Genomic DNA, 25,508 nt, shown 5'->3' on the forward strand with positions numbered 1-25,508 from the left:
GAACAGAGAAGCATCCTGAGCTCTGAAGATCACCTGGGAAGGAATCCCACTGGAGCATTGCAGTGCACCCAAATATCTGGGAGTCACTCTGGACCATGCTCTTACCTACAAGAAGCACTGCCTGAACATCAAGCAAAAAGTGGGTGCTAGAAACAATATCATACGAAAGATGACTGGCACAACCTGGGGATCACAACCAGATACAGTGAAGACATCTGCCCTTGCACTATGCTACTCTGCTGCTGAGTACGCATGCCCAGTGTGGAACACATCTCACCACACTAAAACAGTGGATGTGGCTCTTAATGAGACATGCCGCATTATCACGGGGTGTCTGCGTCCTACACCACTGGAGAAATTACACTACGTAGCTGGCATTGCACCACCTGACATCCGCCGGGAAGTAGCAGCCAATAGTGAAAGGACCAAGGCAGAGACATCTCCAGCTCATCCCCTGTTTGGGTATCAGCCAGCACGTCAACGACTTAAATCTAGAAATAGTTTTCTAAGATCTACAGAGACACTTGCTGGAACACCTCAGCAAGCGAGAGTCCAAAAGTGGCAGGCTCAAACCCAGCACCTCAATCCATGGGTGATACCAGATGAGAGACTCCCCCCAGGGCATACAGAAGACTGGGCAACTTGGAAGGTACTGAACAGACTGCGCTCTGGCACCACGAGATGCAGAGCCAACCTTCAGAAATGGGGCTACAAAGTGGAATCCACGACATGTGATTGTGGAGAGGAGCAAAGCACTGACCACCTGCTGCAATGCAACCTGAGCCCTGCCACATGCACAATGGAGGACCTTCTTGCGGCAACACCAGAAGCACTCCAAGTGGGCAGATACTGGTCAAAGGACATCTAATCAACTACCAAACTCACAAATTTTGTATTCTGTATTTTGTATTTTTGTATTTGTCTGTTTGTTTGCTTTGTTCTGTTAGAAATGTAATATAGATCTTGGAGTCCTCGTGGACAACAAGTTAAACATGAGCCAACAATGTGATGTGGCAGCAAAAAAAGCCAATGGGATTTTGGCCTGCATCAATAGGAGTATAGTGTCTAGATCTAGGGAAGTAATGCTACCCCTCTATTCTGCTTTGGTTAGACCACATCTGGAATATTGTGTCCAATTCTGGGCACCACAATTCAAGAGAGATATTGACAAGCTGGAATGTGTCCAGAGGAGGGCGACTAAAATGATCAAGGGTCTGGAGAACAAGCCCTACGAGGAGCGGCTTAGGGAACTGGGCATGTTTAGCCTGAAGAAGAGAAGGCTGAGAGGAGATATGATGGGAGCCATGTATAAATATGTGAGAGGAAGCCACAGGGAGGAGGGAGCAAGCTTGTTTTCTGCTTCCTTGGAGACTAGGACGCGGAGCAATGGCTTCAAACTACAAGAGAGGAGATTCCATCTGAACATGAGGAAGAACTTCCTGACTGTGAGAGCCGTTCAGCAGTGGAACTCTCTGCCCCGGAGTGTGGTGGAGGCTCCTTCTTTGGAAGCTTTTAAGCAGAGGCTGGATGGCCATTTGTCAGGGGTGATTTGAATGCAATATTCCTGCTTCTTGGCAGAATGGGGTTGGACTGGATGGCCCATGAGGTCTCTTCCAACTCTTTGATTCTATGATTCTATGAGAGACTCCCCCCTGGACACACAGAAGACTGGGCGACTTGGAAGGCGCTGAACAGACTGCGCTCTGGCACCACGAGATGCAGAGCCAACCTTCAGAAATGGGGCTACAAAGTGGAATCCTTGACATGTGAGTGTGGAGAGGAGCAAACCACTGACCACTTGCTGCAGTGCAGCCTGAGCCCTGCCACATGCACAAGGGAGGACCTTCTTGCAGCAACCCCAGAGGCACTCCAAGTGGCCAGATATTGGTCAAAGGACATCTAATCAACTACCAAACTCACAAATTTTGTATTCTGTATTTTGTATTTGTCTGTTTGTTTGCTTTGTTCTGTTAGAAATGTAATATAATTGACTGGTTGCTGATGACTCGATAAATAATAATACATACATAGGTACTCCATTAAAACCACTTTGTACCCACCTTGTTTTCCAGCCTTCCGATCAGTTCTGCTAACCGGTTGATCTGAGCTTCCAAGCCTTCCTCCTTGGTGTCTGAAGACACTATAAAGAGAAAAGGGAATTATGGGGCAAGAAATAACACCAGACCAAGAATTACAGGTGGTTTGAAATACAACAGGATTTGCTAAAAGGGACAACAGGGAAATAGCTTTAATAGCATCTGACCATCCTCCTGACACTTATTTGGGGACTAAAGATCGGAGTGTTCATATATCTTCTATATATATAAATCTGTAAGGGGCATCCAACGGGACAGCAAAACTCAAAAACCACCCAACGAAAATTAACCAAAATTCCCATGCACATACCTCAACCCACAAGGTACAAACATATCGAATCAAAATAAAAAACAACACAACAACATACTCACAAAAGGACAAAACAACTGAGCATGTGCAATGGCGCAAAGTCCCCGGAGCGCACATGGCCAAACAGCCAACGCACCCTCTGCACCTTCCTCCCCCCTCCGCCAAAGCCCCACCCACACCTACTGATGCCCCACCCCTGCACTCCTCCTCCTCCCACCCCCCTCCACCGAAGCCCCGCCCACAACCAACAACGCCCCGCCCCTGCACTCCTCCTCCTCCTCCCACCCCACTCCGCCGAAGTCCCACCCACACCCAATGATGCCCCGCCCCTGCACTCCTCCTCCCACCCCCCTCTGCCGAAGCCCCGCCCACACCCACCGACGCCCCACCCCTGCACTCCTCCTCCTCCTCCCACCCCCCTCCGTTGAAGCTGCTGGGATTTATAGTTTACCTATAATCAAAGCATTCTGAACTCCACCAATGACGGAATTAAACCAAACATGGCACACAGGACTCCCATGACCCAACATAAAGCACGAGAAGGGTTTGGTAAGCAATGGGAAGGAAGAAAGGAAGGAGGGAAGGTAGGAAAGAAAGAGATACCGAAGGAAGAAGAGAAAGTAGAAAGGAAAGAAAAATAAAAGGAAGAAAAGGCAGGAAAGAGGTAAAGAAGGAAGGAGAAAAGGAAATAAAAAGTGAAAGAAGGAAGGAAACAGGGAGGGAAGAAAGGAGGCAAAGGAAGAAAGGGGGAGGGAATGAAGGAAAGAGAGAAGGATGAAACCAAGGAGCGAAAGAAGGAAAGAAAGAAAGAAAGAGGTAGAGAAGGAAGAAAGGAGAGAAAGGGGGAGAAAAAGGGGGAAGGAATAGGTAGGGACCTCTCTTTCATAATACTCCAGATATCTACCTCTACTTTGAAAAGATTTACTATAGGCCACAGCAACGCGTGGCAGGGCACAGCTAGTTCTTTATCACAGCAATCAGTTTTATTAGATGCCTAGAAGTCCCAGGTTCGCTATTGATAGAAGTCCCCTTGGGGAAGTGAAGCTCTCTCATTCTCTCTGCTTCATCTCTTCCCTCCTTTCCTTTCTTGATAGTCTTTCTCCATGCAACTCTGCTTGTTGATAGTCCTTCTCCATGCAAACTAGCTTCAAACTTCTGTGGCTCCATGCTGTGGAATTCTGGGATTTGTAGTCTGGTGGGACACCATTGCTATGTCCCGGAGACAGCTCAAGACTTTCTGAAATAACTCCTGGGATTAAGTTCTTGTGGGTTTTTTCGGGCTATATGGACATGTTCTAGAGCAGTGGTTCTCAACCTGGGGTCCCCAGATGTTTCTGGCCTACAACTCCCAGAAATCCCAGCCAGTTTACCAGCTGTTAGGATTTCTGGGAGTTGAAGGCCAAAAACATCTGGGGACCCCAGGTTGAGAACCACTGTTCTAGAGGCATTTCTCCTGACGTTTCGCCTGCATCTATGGCAAGCATCCTCAGAGGTGAGGTCTGTGTTCCAGACCTCACCTCTGAGGATGCTTGCCATAGATGCAGGCGAAACGTCAGGAGAAATGCCTCTAGAACATGGCCATATAGCCTGAAAAAAACCACAAGGACTTAGTGATTCCAGCCATGAAAGCCTTCGACAATACAACTCCTGGGATTCCTCAACATTGAGCTATGACCGTCTAATGTTATTAATAATGCTAACAATAATGCGCAGCGGGTTAAACCGCCGTGCTGCTGAACTTGCCGACAGAAAGGTTGGCAGTTCGAATCCAGGGAGTGGGGTGAGCTCTCGCTGTTAGCCCCAGCTTCTGCTGACCTAGCAGTTTGAAAACATGCAAATGTGAGTAGATCAATAAGTACTGCTACTACAGGAAAGTAACGGTGCCCCATGCTGGCCACATGACCTTGGAGGCATCTATGGACAACGCTGGCTCTTCGGCTTACAAATGGACATGAGCACCAGCCTCCAGAGTTGGACACAACGAGACTTAATGTCAGGGGAAACTTTTACCTTTACCTTAACAATAATGCTAATAATGCGAATAATAATATTTCTAATATTTATTTATTTTTGTCGTGTCAGGAGCGACGTGAGAAACTGCAAGTCGCTTCTGGTGTGAGAAAATTGGCCGTCTGCAAGGACGTTGCCCAGGGGATGCCTGGATGATTTGATGTTTTATCATCCTTGTGGGAGGCTTCTCTCATGTCCCCGCATGGGGAGCTGGAGCTGATAGAGGGAGCTCATCCGCCTCTCCCCGGATTTGAACCTGCGACCTGTCAGTCTTCAGTCCTGCTGACGCAGGGGTTTAACCCACTGCACCACCGGGGACTCCATTTCTAATAATAATAATAATGCTAATAATAATATTTCTAATAATAATAATGCTAATAATAATATTTCTAATAATAATAATGCTAATAATAATAATGCTAATAATAATAATAATAGAATTCATTCCACACTGTGGATGCAACCCTATGTTTCACAGTCTTGCAACTAACATGAAGACACACAGGCAGACAATCTCATTTATCACTATAGACTAGTTCCTCTAGTTTAGTAACACTTATAAGGACAGCTGCATATTGTTTTTTTCCTTGTCAGACAATCAGAAGAAGAGCCAAGGAGAAAGCCAATCACATGGCTTTGTTTATAACCTCCTTATCACATGATTAGGAGCCCCCGGTGGCGCAGTGGGTTAAACCCCTGTGCCGGCAGGACCGAAGACCAACAGGTCGCAGGTTCGAATCCGGGGAGAGGTGGATGAGCTCCCTCTATCAGCTCTTGCTCCTCATGCGGGGACATGAGAGAAGCGTCCCACAAGGATGATAAAAACATCAAATCATCCGGGCATCCCCTGGGCAACGTCCTTGCAGACGGCCAATTCTCTCACACCAGAAGCCTGGTATCACCCATGGATTGAGGTGCTGGGTTTGGGCCTGCCGCTTTTGGACTCTCGCTTGCTGGGATGTTCCAGCGAGTGTCTCTGTAGATCTAAGAAAACGATGTCTTGATTTAAGTCGTTGACGTGCTGGCTGATACCCAAACAGAGGATGAGCTGGAGATGTCTCTGCCTTGGTCCTTTCACTATTGGCTGCTACTTCCTGGCAGATGTCAGGTGGTGCAATACCGGCTAAGCAGTGTAATTTCTCCAGTGGTGTAGGGCGCAGACACCCCGTGATAATGCGGCATGTCTCATTAAGAGCCACATCCACTGTTTTAGTGTGGTGAGATGTGTTCCACACTGGGCATGCGTACTCAGCAGCAGAGTCGCATAGCGCAAGGGCAGATGTCTTCACTGTGTCTGGTTGTGATCCCCAGGTTGTACCAGTCAGCTTTCGTATGATATTATATCTAGCGCCCACTTTTTGCTTGATGTTCAGGCAGTGCTTCTTGTAGGTCAGAGCACGATCCAGAGTGACTCCCAGGTATTTGGGTGCACTGCAATGCTCCAGTGGGATTTCTTCCCAGGTGATCCTCAGAGCTCAGGATGCTTGTCTGTTCTTAAGGTGAAAGGCACATGTCTGTGTTTTAGATGGATTAGGGATCAGTTGGTTTTCCCTGTAATAGGCAGTAAGAGCACCTAGAGCTTCGGAGAGCTTCTTTTCAACCATCTCAAAGCTCCCTGCTGAAAGTAGCTTTCCAGGGTTTCTGAGAAGGGTCTTTCCCAGCCATGCCCTGAGATGCCAGCATTACATGCAGATTACTAAATAATGGGCTCATCCCTAAGATTTTAGCCAAGTTTTCTATTTTTCCTGCCTCCTTTGCTTGGGAATTATAAGCTTGGAAGATGGGTTTAGTGATCCAAATGGGTCGGAAGGAGAAAGACAGGTAGGGTGCAAAGGAAGGGAGACGCTTTGCATTAGTTCCAGCTGCCTCTGTAACTCAAAAGCAGCATTTAAATCCGGATGACTGCACATGAACCACAATGCGCCGTGTGGTCACTTAATTCATCAAGCCTATCAGCAGGATGGAAACTTCATATTATGGCTCATTTATTTTAATGATGGAAAAAATGCTGCTGTGTTCTTTCAGGTGAAGAGAGACAACAGTCCCTCAAGTCTTCGTTAACAACGAAACTATTGGAGAATATTTTTGTGTCCTTCTAGGAAAAGTCACCCCAAATAACCAAACTGAATCTAAAGTTGACCAAAAACTGATTTGTAACCCTTCTGGCATGAGCTTCCGCTGTCAACCCCAGCTTCTGCCAACCTAGCAGTTCGAAAACATGCAAATGTGAGTAGATCAATAGGTACCGCTTCAGGAAGGTAATGATGCTCCATGCAGTCATGCCGGCCACATGACCTTGGAGGTGTCTATGGACAACGCCGGCTCTTCGGCTTAGAAATGGAGATGAGAACCAACCCTCAGAGTCAGACACAACTAGACTTCATGCCCAGGGGACGCCCAGATGATTGATGTTTTACCCTGGACTGTGCTCTGACCTACAAGAAGCACTGCCTGAATATCAAGCAAAAAGTGGGCGCTAGAAACAATATCATACGAAAGCTGACTGGCACAACCTGGGGATCACAACCAGACACAGTGAAGACATCTGCCCTTGCGCTTTGCTACTCTGTTGCTGAGTATGCATGCCCAGTGTGAAACACATCTCACCACACTAAAACAGTAGATGTGGCTCTTATTGAGACATGCTGAAGTCATGCCGGCCACATGACCTTGGAGGTGTCTATGGACAACGCCGGCTCTTCGGCTTAGAAATGCAGATGAGCACCACATCCCAGAGTCAGACTTAATGTCAGGGGACAACCTTTACCTTTTAACCCTTTTAGTACTAATGTTGCAGTGTGGTCCCTGGTCAAAAAAAGGTTGGCAACTGCTGCTGTAGAACGAATGCAGTGTGACACCAATTTAAGGAATCACAGGAGATGTAGTTTAACAAGGGCTTTAGGCTTCTCTGCCAAAGAAAGCTCACCAAACTACAACTCCCAGGAATCCACTGCATCAAACCATAGGACTCAAAGTGACGTCAAACTGCATTAATCCTAAAGTGTAGATGCATACTGAGTGGGTATATCTATTTATTTATTATTTATTTATTTACAGTATTTCTATTCCGCCCTTCTCACCCCGCAGTGGACTTAGGGCGGATCACAACACACATATACATGACAAACATTCAATGCCATAGACACACAACATATATAGACAGACACACAGAGGCTATTTAACATTCTAGCTTAATGAGGGCATGCTTTGAATTCCAGCCACCGGGGAGCTGTCGCTTCACTGTCCACTTGAGACACCAATGGAGTGCTTCCTCATTCTTTTGCATGCTGCTGGAGAATTTTATGGTGTGTTAAACTAGTTAAATTAGCCTCCCCAAATAAGCGGTATCTAAATGTTCTACTTGATAGATTTAACTGACTTGCGGGCTGCAAAGGTTGACAGCAACCTAGACAACTGGTCAGGAGCTTACTCCAACCCGGGCTGGCTTCGAACCCAGTGGAACTCTCTGCCCCGGGGTGTGGTGGAGGCTCCTTCTTTGGAAGCTTTTAAACAGAGTCCGGATGGCCATCTGTCAGGGGTGATTTGAATGCAACATTCCTGCTTCTTGGCAGGGGGTTGGACTGGATGGTCCAGGAGGTCTTTCCAACTCTTTGATTCTATGATTCATGACCTTTCCATCAACCCGGTCCTACAAGAAGCCATAGCTGAACAAATATGTAGTGATTCCCACATTAGTTTCTGAAAGCGCATACATCTTAATGCATGCTCTTTTAAAATGCTGCAGAGTTTTATGGTATCGTAAACTAGTTAAATTAGCCTCCCCGCATAAGTGGTACCTAAGTTTTCTACTTGACATATTTAACTGACTTGCAGGCTGCAAAGGTCGACAGCAAGCTAGACAAATGGTCGGGAGCTTATTCCAACCCAGACTGGCTTCGAACTCATGACCTTTCGGTCAGTAGTGATTTTAATGCAGCTGACTCCCAACCAACTGCACCACAATCCGGTCCTACAAGAAGCCATAGCTGAACAAATATGTAGTGATTCCCACATTACTTTCTGAAAGCGCATAAATCTTAATGCATGTTCTTTTAAAATGCTGGAGAGTTTTATGGCATCACAAACTAGTTAAATTAGCCTTCCCACATAAGCGGTACCTAAATTTTCTACCTGATAGATTTAACTGACTTGCAGGCTGCAAAGGTCGACAGCAAGCTAGACAAATGGTTGGGAGCTCACTCCAACCTGGGCTGACTTCGAACTCATGACCTTTCAGTCAGTAGCGATTTTAATGCAGCTGACTCCCAACCAGCTGCGCCACAACCCGGTCTTACAAGAAGCCATAGCTGAACAAATATGTAGTGATTCCCACGTTAGTTTCTGAAAGCGCATAAATCCTAATGCATGTTCTTTTAAAATGCTGGAGAGTTTTATGGTGTCGTAAACTAGTTAAATTAGCCTCCCCGCATAAGTGGTACCTATATTTTCTACTTGATTTAACTGACTTGCGGGCTGCAAAGGTCGACAGCAAGCTAGACAAATGGTTGGGAGCTCACTCCAACCTGGGCTGACTTCAAACTCATGACCTTTTGGTCAGTAGTGATTTTAATGCAGCTGACTCCCAACCAGCTGTGCGACAACCCGGTCCTACAAGAAGCCATAGCTGAACAAATATGTACTGATTCCCACATTAGTTTCTCAAAGCGCATAAATCTTAATGCAAATTTTTTAACATGCGCATTATAATACATATTGGTTCTTTGTTGTTGTTTTGAGTCCAGGAACTGTATCACAATTTTTTCCCCCTGGGTTATAAATGCTGTTTCCTAATTGTTTCTATCCTAAAAACATGGAGAAGTTTGTTATGCTGCAAAAACTTTGTTTTTGGAGGAAATCCCGCAACACCTTTTGCTATGATTTTTCAATGGATATCTCATAGAGCCTCAACCTATCTAACATAGTTTGTGGCAGTTACAAAAACAAAGTTTCTGGAGTAGAACAACTACTTTTAAAGTAAGGGCCTTGCAGTGAAACAGGAAATAACACTTTCAAACCAGGGACAGAAAAAGCTGCAAATGTTGTAACCTAGTGTAGTAGTAGTAGTAGTAATAATAATAATAATAATAATAATAATAATAATAATGATAATAATTGGGTTGTAGGTTTTTCCGGGCTATATGGCCATGTTCTGGAGGCAATTTTTCTCCTGACGTTTCGCCTGCATCTATGGCAAGCATCCTCAGAGGTAGTGAGGTCTGTTGGACTTCCTCTGAGGATGCTTGCCATAGATGCAGGCGAAACGTCAGGAGAAAAATTGCCTCCAGAACATGGCCATATAGCCCGGAAAAACCTACAACCCAGTGATCCCGGCCATGAAAGCCTTCGACAATACAATGATAATAATAATAATAATAATAATAATAATAATAATAATAATAATAAAGAAGAGAGGATTTGGTGTATAGAGAGTTGCAAGCAGACAACGAAGCCAGTGATGCAAAACAAAACAAAACAAAACAAAAACAAACAAAAACAAAGGGGGGGGGAGATAAATACTCCTCAACTAACTAGAAGCTTCCCATTCCCTTCTAAGATTCAAATTATAATCATCTTTTTTTTCTGGGAGGATATCACTTGCTCAGAGTTTTAGTTTCCACTGACCAAACATGTACATTAAGTCTCATTTTTCTGTTGATCACCCTGGACTCTTAGTGTGCTGGCACGGCTGTGCCAGGAGATTTGATTCTTTGGTCCACGCTCTTGTTACATCCCGAATAGACTACTGCAACGCACTCTACGTGGGGTTGCCCTTGAAGACGGTACGGAAACTTCAACTGGTCCAGTGAGCGGCAGCCAGACTGCTCACTGGGGCGACAAACAGAGAGCACACCACCCCTCTGCTGTGTCAGCTCCACTGGCTGCCAGTTCAGTTCCGAGCCCAATTCAAGGTGCTGGTTTTGACCTACAAGACCCTGTACGGTTCCGGTCCAGCGTATCTGTCCGAACATATCTCCCTCTACGTCCCACCACAGAATTTAAGATCATCTGAGGGGGCCCTGCTCTCGACTTCACCGCGAGGCTGGTGGGGACGAGGAGCAGGGCCTTCTCAGTGGTGGCCCCTCACCTGTGGAACTCGCTCCCAGTGGAGATCAGGGCATCGACATCACTCCTGTCCTTCAGGAGGAAGGTAAAGACGTGGTTATGGGACCAGGTCTTCGGGCAATCTGCTAACTAGGTAAGGACAACCAGACAAATAAGACCGGCAGGACTGATAAATGTGGAAGGAAACACTGAACTAAGAGATAGCGAACATTGACCGGCAATAAGGATTATTTGGGTTATATCGGTTTGTATGAAATTTTTATTGGTTTTATTGTTTTTAGTGAGTATAGATGTAATGTATTGCTGCTGATTGTTAATTTGCGTTATTTTGTTTTATTGTTGCTGTATGTTACGGGCATCGAATTGTGCCTTGGTTGTGTAAGCCGCCCTGAGTCCCCTTCGGGGTGAGAAGGGCGGGGTAGAAGTAAACCAAACAAACAAATAAATAAATTTTTCTTGCACTGTTAGTTTGCATGAATTCATTTGGGCCATGCATTTTGCAATTGGGTAGCTTTCCCCAGGTTGCAGTCATAGGGCCAACAACCTATCAATCATCGTTAGAGCCTCTAGATCCGCCCCTTTCCCCAGGTTTGGAGGGAAAAGGGGATTTTTAGTTCAGTCTCACAGCTTGGAGCCTTACAGCAGGATGTGTGGGCTTTTCTCTGTCCCACCTGTAAAAAGCTTCGCTTCTTACAGCTTTTGCTGGGGAAAAAAAAAGGAAAGGTCTCACAGCTTTTGCTGGGGAAAAAGGAAAACCTCTACAGCTTTGCTGGAGGAATACAGCCAGCCTTTGCTGGGGCAAAAGAAATAGTTCCTACAGCCTTTGTGGAGAAACTAAAGGACACCAGCTTGGCAGATCTGCAGCAACCATTGCCTGGTAAGGGACCACTCGGGCTATCCATAAGGCAGCTTGGAGCCGGGAGTTGGGGCCTCACGCCAGCAGGGTAAAGAAAAATTGCCCAAGGACGGGTCGGAAGGGTTCCCTAAAGAAGATAGGAACAGTTTTTCAAGCAGTTGCCTGTCCCTTGTTGGCAGATCGAGAAAGCTACTAGTTTTCAAGATTATAAAGCAGGGGTCCCCAAACTACGGCCCGCGGGCCACTTCCGGCCTGCCAAGGGCACTTATCCGGCCCGCGGAGGAGGAGCACCCCCCCACAGTGCCCCTCCCTTGGCAGGCTCACGCTATCCGTCAGGCCGATGGGCAGCATGAGCCAGCCAAGGGAGGCTGCTCCAGCACTCCAAGCAATCATGCCGGCCACATGACCTTGGAGGTGTCTACGGACAATGCCGGCTCTTCGCCATAGAAATGCTGATGAGCACTACACCCCAGAGTCAGACACGACTGGACTTCATGTCAGAGGAAAACCTTTAACTAGGAAAATTGTGGAAGATCCAGGGTGGGAGAAAGAACTCTTGTCTGTTGGAGGTAGGTATGAATGCTTCAATTGGCCACCTTGATTACCATTTCATAGCCTGACAGTTTTTAGGGAGAATCCTTTGTCGAGAGGTGATTAGCTGGCCCTGATTGTTTCTTGTCTGGAGTTCCCCTGTGTTTGAGTGTTGTTCTTTATTTACAGTTATAATTTTAGAGTTTTTTAAATACTGGTAGCCAGATTTTGTTCAAACTAGAAATAGGAAGATTTCCCATTCCCTGCTCCTGGAATTACTGCCTAAAGAGGGCTAGAAAGAACCCCCTCCCTCTAAGGGCCCTTCCACACTGCAAAATAAGATATGTGCAATGTGCATAGGAATTGTTTTATTAATTTTTTTAAAAAAACCTATAGTCCGGCCCTCCAACGGTCTGAGGGGCAATGAACTGGCCCCCGGTTTAAAAAGTTTGAGGACCCCTGTTATAAAGCATTTAATTCATTTGTTTGAAGATTTAAGCCTTAATAAAGAACTTTGTCGAACCTATTTTGAGCCTCTACAGAACTTTGTGTTGGGAAACCTGTGGGACCCTTTAGCTGAGGCACCCCGGCGTCCTGTTGTGTATACAGAAAGCACGTCCTATAAACAGACATTGTCACAGGCCCAGCACGCGATGGCACACTTAGCAAATAACCAACTCTCACCCAAACTGGTTTCCCAGTACACGTCACTGCACTTACCAGTTTGGAAACTTTTCCTGCGTTCTTTGGTCATGATTCTGTTGTTTGGAGGGTAATTAGGCACAGGGTTGTCGTACCACGTGTCCACGGTGCTGTGGCTAGACTTGCTGTGGAGGTTCCTGCAGTTGGAGAAAGGCAGACAAGTAAACACACATGAATACACGCAAGAGTGTTTTCCGGTTTGTATTATTTACAAACTGTATGGCCTACAACAAAAGGGAATCTCCTTTGGACCGTTAAGAGCAACCACCAACATCATAAGTCATTTCCTATTGCCGATCCATCAGATGGACTTCGGCGCATTGTTTTTGACCCTTGTTCATATGCATCTAGAATTGCACTCGTCCTGGGTTTACGTGGTCTTATCCATTTATGAATCTGTTGGCAGTTGTGCAAATGAGCAAATTGGGTCTTTGGACCGTCATAAAGTTTGTTTGACTGATTGCTTGATTGAAGAGCCAATGGTGTAGTGCTGTGGTTCTCAACCTTCCTAATGCTGCGACCCCTTAATACAGTTCCTCATGTTGTGGTGACCCCCAACCATAACCCTAACATTATGAATCGCCATGTAAATAATGATCTGCAGGATGTATTTTCATTCACTGGAGTAAATTTGGCACAAATACCTGGTATACCCAAATTTGAATACTGGTGGGGTTGGCGGGGGGATTGATTTTGTCATTTGGGAGTTGTAGTTGCTGGGATTTAGAGTTAACATGTAAACAAAGAGCATTCTGAACCCCACCAACAATGGAATTGAACCAAAGTTGGTACAGAGAACTCCCATGATCAACAGAAAATACTGGAAGGAGTTTGGTGGACAATGACCTTGAGTTTGGGAGTTGCAGTTCACCTACATCCAGAGAGCACTGTGGGCTCAAACAATGATGGATCTGGACCAAACTTGGCACGAATACTCAATATGCCCAAATGTGAACACTGATGGGGTTTGGGGAAAATAGACTTTGACATTTGGGAGTTGTAGATACTGGGATTTATAGTTCACCTACAATCAAGGAGCGTTCTGAACCCCACCAACTATTGAATTGGGCCAAACTTCCCACACAGAACCCCCATGACCAACAGAAAATACTGTGCTTTCTGATGGTCTTTGACGACCCCTCTGACACCCCTTCGCGACCCCCTAAGCGGTCCCGACCCCCAGGTTGAGAAACACTGGTGTAGTGGTTTGGATGATGGATTAAGGGAGACCGAGGTGCTTTTTTATAAAGCTATTGTCCTCCCAACCCTGCTATATGCCTGTGAAACGTGGACTGTCTACAGATGTCACACTCAACTCCTGGAACGATTCCATCAGTGTTGCCTCCAAAAAATCCTGCAAATCTCTTTGGAAGATAGGCAGACAAATATCAGTGTGCTAGAAGAAGCAAAGACCACCAGCATTGAAGCGATGGTCCTCCGTCATCAACTCTGCTGGACCGGCCACGTTGTCCGAATGCCCAACTTCCATCTCCCAAAGCAGTTGCTCTATTCCGAACTCAAGAATGGAAAATGAAATGTGGGAAGACAGGAAAAGAGATTTAAAGATGAGCTCAAAGCCAACTGTAATGATTCCTACCTCGTAGGCCGAAGGAGAAGCCTGGAATATCTGTAGGGCGGCCTCCATTTTGGGAGTGTCAGCATAGGAAGCAGACATCTTGGGAGTGCAAAAGGAGAAGAAGGGAGGAGCTGAAGCTCTCTTTTGATTGGTTGGGATAGATGGGAAGAGTTTAGCCCTGAGAGGGAAAAGTGTGAGCTTGACAGAGAGAAAAGAGATTGGTTTTGGGAACAGAAGAGGAGAGAGGTAGATTTTGGTGTGCTTAGAGAGCATTTGTGACAGGCGATTCTGCATTATTGACCAGGAGGGTCAAGGTAGACGCCTGGGTGCTTGTGTGGGTTTTTACCCAAGTGGATGACTCTCGGGGGTTAGAGTAGATTAGCTTACAGAGGATTCTGTTTAGAGTGTAGCTTTAGGTTAGTCTGTGGAACTCACTGCTACTGTATTATTGTAGAGTGAGGAGTTTTACTCATATCTAAGTCAAGTAGCCTGTTTGAAGTAACCATCAAGATTATTGTGCCTCAGTAACCATTCAAGCTTGTGTGCCTCATTAAAGAAGACAGTTGTTTGTTCAATATTACAAATAAACATTTTATCTAGTTCAACTTTTAAAGAAGCCTCAGTGGTGATTCCTTCCTGTGTGAATAGTTCTATCTGTTGTAATATCTTTACTTCACAGTCATCTTAAGGAGCTAAGGGAAAGCTGGTGGGCAGGAAGAAGATTACCTCAGGGAGATCAACTTTAATTTCCTAAAGTAAATTTAGGTGGTGGCAGCGAATCTATCTCATGCACATATAAATGCTCCATGCCAGAACCATATTCAATGATATTGGTGTACAGTTGTGGGATTGGCAATTAAGATCCTTTTTACTGATGACCAGTGGCGAGACTGATATATTCTGAGTTATAATACCCCTGATTCCTTTATATGAACCTTAAAAATTGTGGCATAGACACCAAGAACTGGGAAGCTCTTGGGAAGTACCTTGGGAAGTCTGACTTGGCCACGGTAGTCCACGCACTGGTTACATCCCGTATAGACTACTGCAACGCTCTCTACGTGGGGTTGCCTATGAAGACTGCTCGGAAGCTACAGATGGTCCAACGATCGGCAGCCAGGATGCTAACAGGAGCGGCACTCCGGGAGCACACCACCCCTTTGTTGCGCCAGCTTCACTGGCTGCCAATTTGCTACCAGGCACAATTCAAAGTGCTGGCTTTAGCCTTTAAAGCCCTAAACGGTTCTGGCCCGACCTATCTGTCCGAACATATCACCCCCTATGAACCAGTTAGGACATTAAGATCGTCCGGGGAGGCCCTGCTCTCGATCCTGCCAGCCTCACAAGCACGGCTTGTGACAGGACCTTCTCAGTGGTGGCCCCTCGGCTGTGGAACGCCCTTCCCGCAGATATTAGATTGGCCCCCTCCCTGCTGGCGTTCAGGAGAAGAGTGAAGACCTGGCTCTTTGAACAGGCGTTTAATTAAGCAGTGCAACTAATTGATTGATCTTGGAACTAGGAATAATGGACGAGGAGATCGGATTATGACTTTACTGATGAGACGTGATGGATTAGTTATATGGATGTATTGATGTTATATTGATGTACTGATGTATTGTTATATTGATGTAGTTGCCTTAGTTACTGTTTTGATTGCTAATGTTGTGCACTTTGTATATTGGTTTGGTTGTAAACCGCACTGAGTCGCCTACGGGCTGAGAGAGTGCGGTATACAAATAAAGTAAAATAAATAAACAAGCTCTGGCCCTGAATGCTCTGGCTTGAGGTCAGCTGTGACCAGAAGTGTTGCAGAATTAGAAGAGGCACGAATGGAGGGCGATAGAGAGAAATGTGCCAAGAGGAAGGCACATCAAGTCAACTCCAACCGGGACCACCTTCCACCTGGAAACTGATGCTGTCACTGTGGGAGAACATGCAGGTCTAGAATAGTCACCTACGGAACCCACCACCAGGATACCAAACTTGGAGGACAATCTTAGTCGGACAACGAGGGATCACCTAAGTAGGTAAGTAAGTCCCCATCCGCCTTATGATTGCCTTCAAAGGGATGTTGAATCCAGGGATGGAGAATTCATGGACACAGAGGGCCAAGTATGATTTACATAGTGATCACTGCTACTATTTTTTGGCTGAAGTAGTCTGCAGTGCCTTCCATGTTCCTTGATTCATGTTTGGGAAATGCTGCTGCGTTTGGTGATCCCTCTGTAGACTTGTCCACAGCTGCATGGTATACGGTAGACTCCTGCAGAAGTGAGAGGATCCTACTTGTCCTTTGCTGAACGTACCATTGGATTTTCTTGGTGGGTTTTCAACCAGAGAAGTCAGCCATAGCAGAGCACCCGATGAACCAACCTGGACACAGCATATTATTTGAGAACACAGAAATGCTGGACCACACCAACAACCACCATGTCAGACTACACAGAGAAGCCATTGAAATCCACAAGCATGTGGACAATTTCAACAGAAAGGAGGAAACCATGAAAATGAACAAAATCTGGCTACCAGTATTAAAAAACTCTAAAATGACAACAGCAAAACAACAGAGAGGAAACAACCAGGCACATCTTAACACCTCTCAACAAAAGATTGCTCCAAGCACTGCCAGGCCATCAAATGCTAATCAAGGTGGTCAGTTGAAACATTCACACCTAGCTCCAACAGACAAGAGTTCTTTGCCCCACCCTGGTCATTCCACAGATATAAACCCTTTTTCCTAGTTCCAACAGACCTCACTACCTCTGAGGATGCTTGCCATAGATGCAGGTGAAATGTCAGGAGAAAATGCCTCTAGAACATGGCCATATAAATTACAAAATTACAACAGCAAAGCAACAGAGAGGAAACAATCTGGGACATCTAATCACCTCTCAACAAAAGATTGCCCCAGGCACTAACAAGCCACACCAAACAACAGACAGGCCATCAAATGCTAATTTAGGTGGTCAGTTGAAACATTCACACCTAGCTCCAGCAGACAAGAGTCCTTTGTCCCACCCTTGTCATTCCACAGATATATAAACCCAATTTTCCTAGTTTCAAGAGACCTCACTACCTCTGAGGATGCTTGCCATAGATGCAGGTGAAACATCAAGAGAAAATGGCTCTAGAACATGGCCATATAAATTACAAAATTACAACAGCAAAACAACAGAGAGGAAACAATCTGGGACATCTAATCACCTCTCAACAAAGCATTGCCCCAGGCACTAACAAGCCACACCCAATAACAGACAGGCCATCAAATGCTAATCAAGGTGGTCAGTTGAAACATTCCCACCTAGCTCCAGCAGACAAGAGTCCTTTGTCCCACCTTTGTCATTCCACAGATATATAAACCCTTTTTCCTAGTTCCAACAGACCTCACAACCTCCGAGGATGCTTGCCATAGATGCAGGCGAAACGTCAGGAGAGAATGCCTCCAGAACATGGCCATATAGCCCAAAAAACCTACAACAACCCAGTGATCCTGGCCATGAAAGCCTTAGACAATAGTTTGAAACTGCATTAAATGCTCAGTGTAGATGGAGCCTCAGTTCTCCATTCCCACCAAACCACAAATCCCAAGGATTCCAGTGGTCTCAAACTGCTGTAATTCCATAGTGTGGATAAAGGGAATTGTTGATCCCAAGCACCACAACAGATCCGTGCAAATATTCGAGAAACCTTCCATCTAGGTCATGTAATAGAGAATAAGTGGTCTTATGCAAGAGCTGTGAAATCCCAAAGGGGAAACCTCAAAGATATTAAATAAGGGCAAGTTTATTTAGAGGGCTCTCAAATAGAAGAACAGAAAGCTAAACAAAAGGAAGCATCGAAAGAGGAGGAAGGAGGATTAGGGGGATATCACAGGTATATTAGTAGCATATTAGTGGAGAAGGAAGAAGGAAGAGGAAGAAAGAGGAGAAGGAAAGGAAGGAAGGAAGGAAGGAAGGAAGGAAGGAAGAGAGGATAGGGAAGGAGAGGGGAGGAGAGAGGGAGACTGAAATTGAAGTTGAAGTTGTCCAAGTAGGATTGTCCTGGCGGTGGGTCCGTAGGTGGCTGTGGAGCCTTATTATTGACCTGCATGTTCTCCTGCAGTGAGGGCATCAGGTTCCAGGTGGAAGGTGGTCCTGGTCAGTGTTGGCTTGAGACGCCTTCCTCTTGGCATGTTTCTCTCTTTCATCCTCCATTCGTGCCTCTTTAAATTCTACAGCATTGCTGGTCACAGCTCACCTCCACTTAGAGTGCTCAAGGACCAGGGCTTCCCAGTTCTTGGTGTCAATGCCACAGTTTTTAAGGTTGGCTTTGAGCCCATATTTAAATCTCTTTTCCTGTCCTCCAACATTCCCTACAGTCCAGATTTAGCACCATCCGACTTCCATCTGTTCCCGATAATGAAAGAAGATCTGCGGGGACATTGTTATGCTTCTGATGAAGACGTTGAGAGAACTGTGAGATGCTGGTTGCAGAAACGGAGTGTCGACTTCTTCTGTAATGGCTTCGGAAAACTTATTCATTGTTGGCAGAAATGTATCCAATTGTCTGGTGATTATGTCGAAAAGTGAATAGTGGTAGCTTAAAGAGCACATTCCAAGGATGATTACTGCTGTTCTGGTACGGCTGTACCAGGAGCTCCAACTTTATTTGCTTTGTAAAACAAAGTAACGAAGGTGGAGGCATTACTTTTCAATCAACCCTCGTAATATTGCTGACTAAAATATCATTTCCTGCATCCATGTTTGTTTGCAGTCCTAGGTTTCAGGGACTCTGCAGAAGGGTGGCTTCCTGTTAAAGCTTGCAGTTATAGGGCAGGCCACCTGTCCATCATCATTAAGTTTTGGTTCCGCCCCCTGTTCAGGCTCTGAGAGGGATAGGAACCATTTTGGTCAGTCTCAGCAAGGATAACTAATGTACAGGACGTGTACAGGCTTCTCCTGTGCAAAAGCTTCAACCCTTAAGACTTTCCAGGGGAAAACAGTCTTAAGAGAATCCAAAGATTCCCAAAGAATCCCAGGGAAACAGCCCTAAAGCTCTGAGGAATTTCGGAGCGAAAACAGCTTTGAATATCAAAGAACTCCAGCTGATGAGACTACAGGCCTTGCTGGTAGGTCCACTCGTGCTTTGAGACGCAGTTCAACCCGGTAGTGGAGCCCACGTCAGTTAGGTTTAGGTTCACAGTCAGCCTGGGAGAAGTTAGAAAGGGATTTTCCTTTAAAGTAAAGTAAAATTTAGTAGCCACCAGTTGCACAAAAGCCTGGAAGCATTTGTTTAACCTTTTGGAGACAAGAGAAGTTTTTGTTTGATTGTTCCTCAATAAAAGACTGTTATATTTCACAAGCCCTCTAAAGACTGTTTGTGGTGGAAAATCCCTAAGAGCTTCTCTTTGGGCCCCCTGGCTTCCTGCTGGGCTCAAGCTGCACGTCCTGTTTTAAAGGTACTTCATTTCAAGCTTAGTGCGCGACAGAACAACTGCGTTTGATTTATTAAAATATTTCCATCCAAACCCAAGTAACGAAGGTGGAGGCATTACTTTTCATTCAACTCTCGTAAGAACAAGGTGGTGTCCATGCCCAGGGCCAAATTAAAGCTGGATATATACTATTGGAAGATCTGTGCACAATGAGTACCCAGGATGAGAGTCCTGGTTGCGGAAACAGAGTGTCGACGTCTTCAGTGACGGCGTCAGAAAACTTGTTCATCGTTGGCAGAAATGTATCCAATTGTCTGGTGATTATGTGGAAAAGTGAATAGTGGTAGTTAAAGAGCACATTCTAATGATTATTTCTGTGTTTGATTTATTAAAATATTCCCATCCAAACCCAAGTAACAAAGGTGGAGGCATTACTTTTCATTCAACTCTCATAAGAACAAGGTGGTGTCCATGCCCAGGGCCAAATTAAAGCCGGATTTATACTATCGGAAGATCTGTGCACAATGAGTACCCAGGACGAGAGTTCTGGTTGCGGAAACAGAGTGTCGACGTCTTCAGCGACGGCTTCAGAAAACTTGTTCATCGTTGGCAGAAATGTATCTAATTGTCTGGTGATTATTGCATCCAAACGCAAGTAACGAAGGTGGAGGCATTACTTTTCATTCAACTCTCGTAAGAACAAGGTGGTGTCCATGCCCAGGGCCAAATTAAAACTGGATTTATACTATCGGAAGATCTGTGCACAATGAGTACCCAGGATGAGAGTTCTGGTTGTGGAAACAGAGTGTTGACGGCTTTAGAAAACTTGTTCATCGTTGGCAGAAATATATCCAATTGTCTGGTGATTATGTGGAAAAGTGAATCATGGGAGTTAAAGAGCACATTCTACGGATTATTTCTGCACTCGATTTATTAAAATATTTCCATCCAAACCCAAGTAACGAAGGTGGAGGCATTACTTTTCATTCAACTCTCATAAGAACAAGGTGGTGTCCATGCCCAGGGCCAAATTAAAGCTGGATTTATACTATCAGAAGATCTGTGCACAATGAGTACCCAGGATGAGAGTTCTGGTTGTGGAAACAGAGTGTCGATGGCTTCCGAAAACGTATTCATCGTTGGCAGAAATGTATCCAATTGTCTGGTGATTATTCCATCCAAACCCAAGTAACGAAGGTGGAAGCATTACTTTTCATTCAACTCTCGTAAGAACAAGGTGGTGTCCATGCCCAGGGCCAAATTAAAGCTGGATTTATACTATCGGAAGATCTGTGCACAATGAGTACCCAGGACGAGAGTTCTTGTTGCAGAAACAGAATGTCGACGTCTTCAGTGATGGCTTCAGAAAACTTGTTCATCGTTGGCAGAAATGTATCCAATTGTCTGGTGATTATATGGAAAAGTGAATAGTGGTAGTTGAAGAACACATTCTAATGATTATTTCTGTGCTTGATTTATTAAAATATTCCCATCCAAACCCAACTAACAAAGGTGGAGGCATTACTTTTCATTCAACTCTCGTAAGAACAAGGTGGTGTCCATGTCCAGGGCCAATTAAAGCTGGATTTATACTATCGGAAGATCTGTGCACAATGAGTACCCAGGACGAGAGTTCTTGTTGCAGAAACAGAATGTCGACGTCTTCAGTGATGGCTTCAGAAAACTTGTTCATCGTTGGCAGAAATGTATCCAATTGTCTGGTGATTATATGGAAAAGTGAATAGTGTTAGTTGAAGAACACATTCTAATGATTATTTCTGTGCTTGATTTATTAAAATATTCCCATCCAAACCCAAGTAACAAAGGTGGAGGCATTACTTTTCATTCAACTCTCGTAAGAACAAGGTGGTGTCCATGCCCAGGGCCAAATTAAAGCCGGATTTATACTATCGGAAGATCTGTGCACAATGAGTACCCAGGACGAGAGTTCTGGTTGCGGAAACAGAGTGTCGACGTCTTCAGTGACGGCTTCAGAAAACTTGTTCATCGTTGGCAGAAATGTATCTAATTGTCTGGTGATTATTGCATCCAAACGCAAGTAACGAAGGTGGAGGCATTACTTTTCATTCAACTCTCGTAAGAACAAGGTGGTGTCCATGCCCAGGGCCAAATTAAAACTGGATTTATACTATCGGAAGATCTGTGCACAATGAGTACCCAGGATGAGAGTTCTGGTTGTGGAAACAGAGTGTTGACGGCTTTAGAAAACTTGTTCATCGTTGGCAGAAATATATCCAATTGTCTGGTGATTATGTGGAAAAGTGAATCATGGGAGTTAAAGAGCACATTCTACGGATTATTTCTGCACTCGATTTATTAAAATATTTCCATCCAAACCCAAGTAACGAAGGTGGAGGCATTACTTTTCATTCAACTCTCATAAGAACAAGGTGGTGTCCATGCCCAGGGCCAAATTAAAGCTGGATTTATACTATCAGAAGATCTGTGCACAATGAGTACCCAGGATGAGAGTTCTGGTTGTGGAAACAGAGTGTCGATGGCTTCCGAAAACGTATTCATCGTTGGCAGAAATGTATCCAATTGTCTGGTGATTATTCCATCCAAACCCAAGTAACGAAGGTGGAAGCATTACTTTTCATTCAACTCTCGTAAGAACAAGGTGGTGTCCATGCCCAGGGCCAAATTAAAGCTGGATTTATACTATCGGAAGATCTGTGCACAATGAGTACCCAGGATGAGAGTTCTGGTTGCGGAAACAGAGTGTTGATGGCTTTAGAAAACTTGTTCATCGTTGGCAGAAATGTATCCAATTGTCTGGTGATTATGTGGAAAAGTGAATCATGGGAGTTAAAGAGCACATTCTACGGATTATTTCTGTGCTCCATTTATTAAAAGATTTCCATCTAAACCCAAATAACAATAAAACTGGCCCAGTTTTATTGTGTTTTAGTGTATTGTGCCTGTTGTTCACTTTGCTTTATTCTGTTTTAATTATTTGATTTGCTTAGATTGTATTGTTATGTTGTGTGTTGAGGCCTCGGCCTGTGTAAGCCGCATCGAATCCTTCGGGAGATGCTAGCGGGGTACAAATAAAGTTTAATAATAATAATAACTAGCCGTGCCCTGCCACACGTTGCTGTGGCCTATAGTAAAACTTATCACTTTTGATTTTGGTTAAGTTTCATTGGTTTTTTTTGAGTTTTGTTGTTTTGCCGTTTTGTGAGTGTGTTGTTGTGTTGTTTTTCATTTTGAGTAGATATGTTTGTACCTTGTGGGTTGTGTTATGGGCATGGGAATTTTGGTTAAGTTTCGTTGGGGTTTTTTGAGTTTTGTTGTTTTGCCGTTTTGTGAGTGTGTTGTTGTGTTGTTTTTCATTTTGAGTAGATATGTTTGTACCTTGTGGGTTGTGTTATGGGCATGGGAATTTTGGTTAAGTTTCGTTGGGGGGTTGTGGAGTTTTGCTGTCCCGTTGAACCAACCTAACAGATTTATATATATAGATAATAATAATAATAAGTAACGAAGGTGGAGGCATTACTTTTCAGTCAACCCTCGTAATATTGCTGGCTAAAACATCGTTTCCTGCATCCATCTTGCAGTTTTCTTTGCAAGGAAACTCTACACAAATTTCGCTTGGAATAAACCCCCAATTGCTAATAGGCTTTGAAAACTGCCGAGCTTTTGAAGACTTTCTCTCAGCGGGAAGAAAATTGCCAAAACCACTCGCGGCTTCCTTTGAAAACAAAATTAGCAAAGAATTACAGTCCCGAAGTCAGCATCTTCTCCACCTTGAAACGGAGCCAAATGGAGATGCACACAGAGAGAGCGATGCACTTTGCTTTGATATTGCTTATCCAGCCTTCGTAGGCAGATTCTTTTTCCTTCCTCCAAATGATGGTTCTGGCAACAGTGCAATTGCTAAACACAAAACTGCTGTGCGGAAAGGCTGGGCCGTGTTCTGAACGGAGAAGAGGAAAGCTGGTGCATTGTATCGACCTGCAATGCAGCGGGATCGGAACAACTCTCTTGGGAAATTCTCATGAATATACATTGGTGACCGGAGGTTGAAGCAATAAATGGAAAGAGGCAGCAACCGTAGATCAGGAAAGGAAGCGAAATTCTGGAAAGACTTTTGACCATCTTATCTCGGAGCCTCGCTCGATGCCAGCAAAAAAGGAACGGAAAGAGAAGGTCAAGTTGGAAATTTGAATAGCTTTCCTTTCTTCTTTAGGTCTCATTATCTTCCTATGTATGTGGCACCCATTACTTCAAAGGGAAAGATTAGGGAACATGCACAATATCGTTTTTAGGCCTGTTCCTGGAGCTCCTGATTCAGAAAATTGCATTGAAGAGACTACATCAGCTTCAGACAAGCATCCCGAGCTCTGAGGATGACCTGGGAACGAATCCCACTGGAGCATTGCAGCGCACCCAAATCCTTGGGAGTCACTCTGGACCATGCTCTGACCTACAAGAAGCACTGCCTGAACATCAAGCAAAAAGTGGGTGCTAGAAACAATATCATACGAAAGCTGACTGGCACATCCTGGGGATCACAACCAGACACAGTGAAGACATCTGCCCTTGCGCTATGCTACTCTGCTGCCGAGTATGCATGCCCAGTGTGGAACACATCTCACCACACTAAAACAGTGGATGTGGCTCTTAATGAGACATTATCACGGGGTGTCTGCGCCGTATACCACTGGAGAAACTACACTGTTTAGCCGGTATTGCACCACCTGTCATCCGCCGGGAAGTAGCAGCCAATAGTGAAAGGACCAAGGCAGTGACATCTCCAGCTCATACCCCGTTTGGGTATCAGCCAGCACATCAACGACTTAAAACTAGAAATAGTTTTCTAAGATCTACAGAGACACTCGCTGGAACACCTCAGCAAGCGAGAGTCCAAAAGTGGCAGGCTCAAACCCAGCACCTCAATTCGTGGATGATACCAGATGAGAGACTCCCCCCTGGGCACACAGAAGACTGGGCTATTTGGAAGGCGCTGAATAGGAGATGCAGAGCCAATCTCAAGAAATGGGGCCACAATGTGGAATCCACGACATGTGAGTGTGGAGAAGAGCAAAATACAGACCACCTGCTGCAATGCAACCTGAGCCCTGCTACATGCACAATGGAGGAACTCCTTGCGGCAACACCAGAGGCACTCAAAGTGGCCAGATACTGGTCAAAGGACATCTAATCAGCTACGAAGTTTGCAAAATTTGTGTTTTTTTTAATCTGTTTGTTTGTTTTGTTCTGTTAGAAATGTAATACAATGGTCTGGTTGCTGATGACACGATAAATAAAATCAGCTAAAGTTTCTTATACAGTTATTAGGCATGTGCAATCGATAACAGAAATGTTTCAAAAGTCACAAAATTAGGGGTGCTGGTGTTTCATTTCTAAAGTGTTTCTAAAGTATTGTTTGTAAAAAATTTGTTACTATAATGAGAATAACAAAATTTTGTGACTTTTTCATTATAATAATTGCATAAGAGGGGAAACTTCAGGGGCTCCTTTTCTACTCATTTTACAGCGATTGTGGTGAAACTTGCTCTGAAACCATTTTGTGATGAATCACAGCAGCGTTCATTAGGCATGTGTAATCCATAGTTCTAAATCAGTGTTTTTCAACCTGGGGGTCGGGACCCCTGAGGGGGTCATGGGGGGTGTCAGAGGGGTCACCAAAGACCATCAGGAAACACAGTCTTTTCTGTTGGATCATATGGGAAGTTTGGGCCAATTCTATTGCTGGTGGGGTTCAGAATGCTCTTTGATTGTACGTGAACTATAAATCCCAGCCACTATAACTCTCAAATGCCAAGGTCTGTTTTTCCCAAGATCCACCAGGTTTCACATTTGGGCATATTGAGTATTTGTGCCAAGTTTGGTCCAGATCAATCATTGTTTGATTCCACAGTGCTCTCTGGATATAGGTGAACTACAACTCCAAAATACAAGGT

At 44.8% G+C, this 25,508-nt stretch overlaps 1 protein-coding gene across 1 annotated transcript in view; it reads right to left on the bottom strand.

The window, feature by feature from the left end:
* Window positions 1–25,508, bottom strand: part of NECAB2 (N-terminal EF-hand calcium binding protein 2) — a 332,316-nt gene that overhangs the window by 38,672 nt on the left and 268,136 nt on the right. Inside the window, exons 7-8 of the mRNA XM_060788246.2 lie at window positions 12,587–12,705; window positions 2,061–2,140 (exon numbers count right to left, since the gene is read on the bottom strand). Coding sequence (XP_060644229.2) covers window positions 2,061–2,140; window positions 12,587–12,705 — 199 coding nt within the window. The remainder of the gene's footprint in view (window positions 1–2,060; window positions 2,141–12,586; window positions 12,706–25,508) is intronic.

This window comes from Anolis sagrei, chromosome 8 (genome assembly GCF_037176765.1).
Source record: "Anolis sagrei isolate rAnoSag1 chromosome 8, rAnoSag1.mat, whole genome shotgun sequence".
Taxonomy (NCBI): domain Eukaryota; kingdom Metazoa; phylum Chordata; class Lepidosauria; order Squamata; family Dactyloidae; genus Anolis; species Anolis sagrei.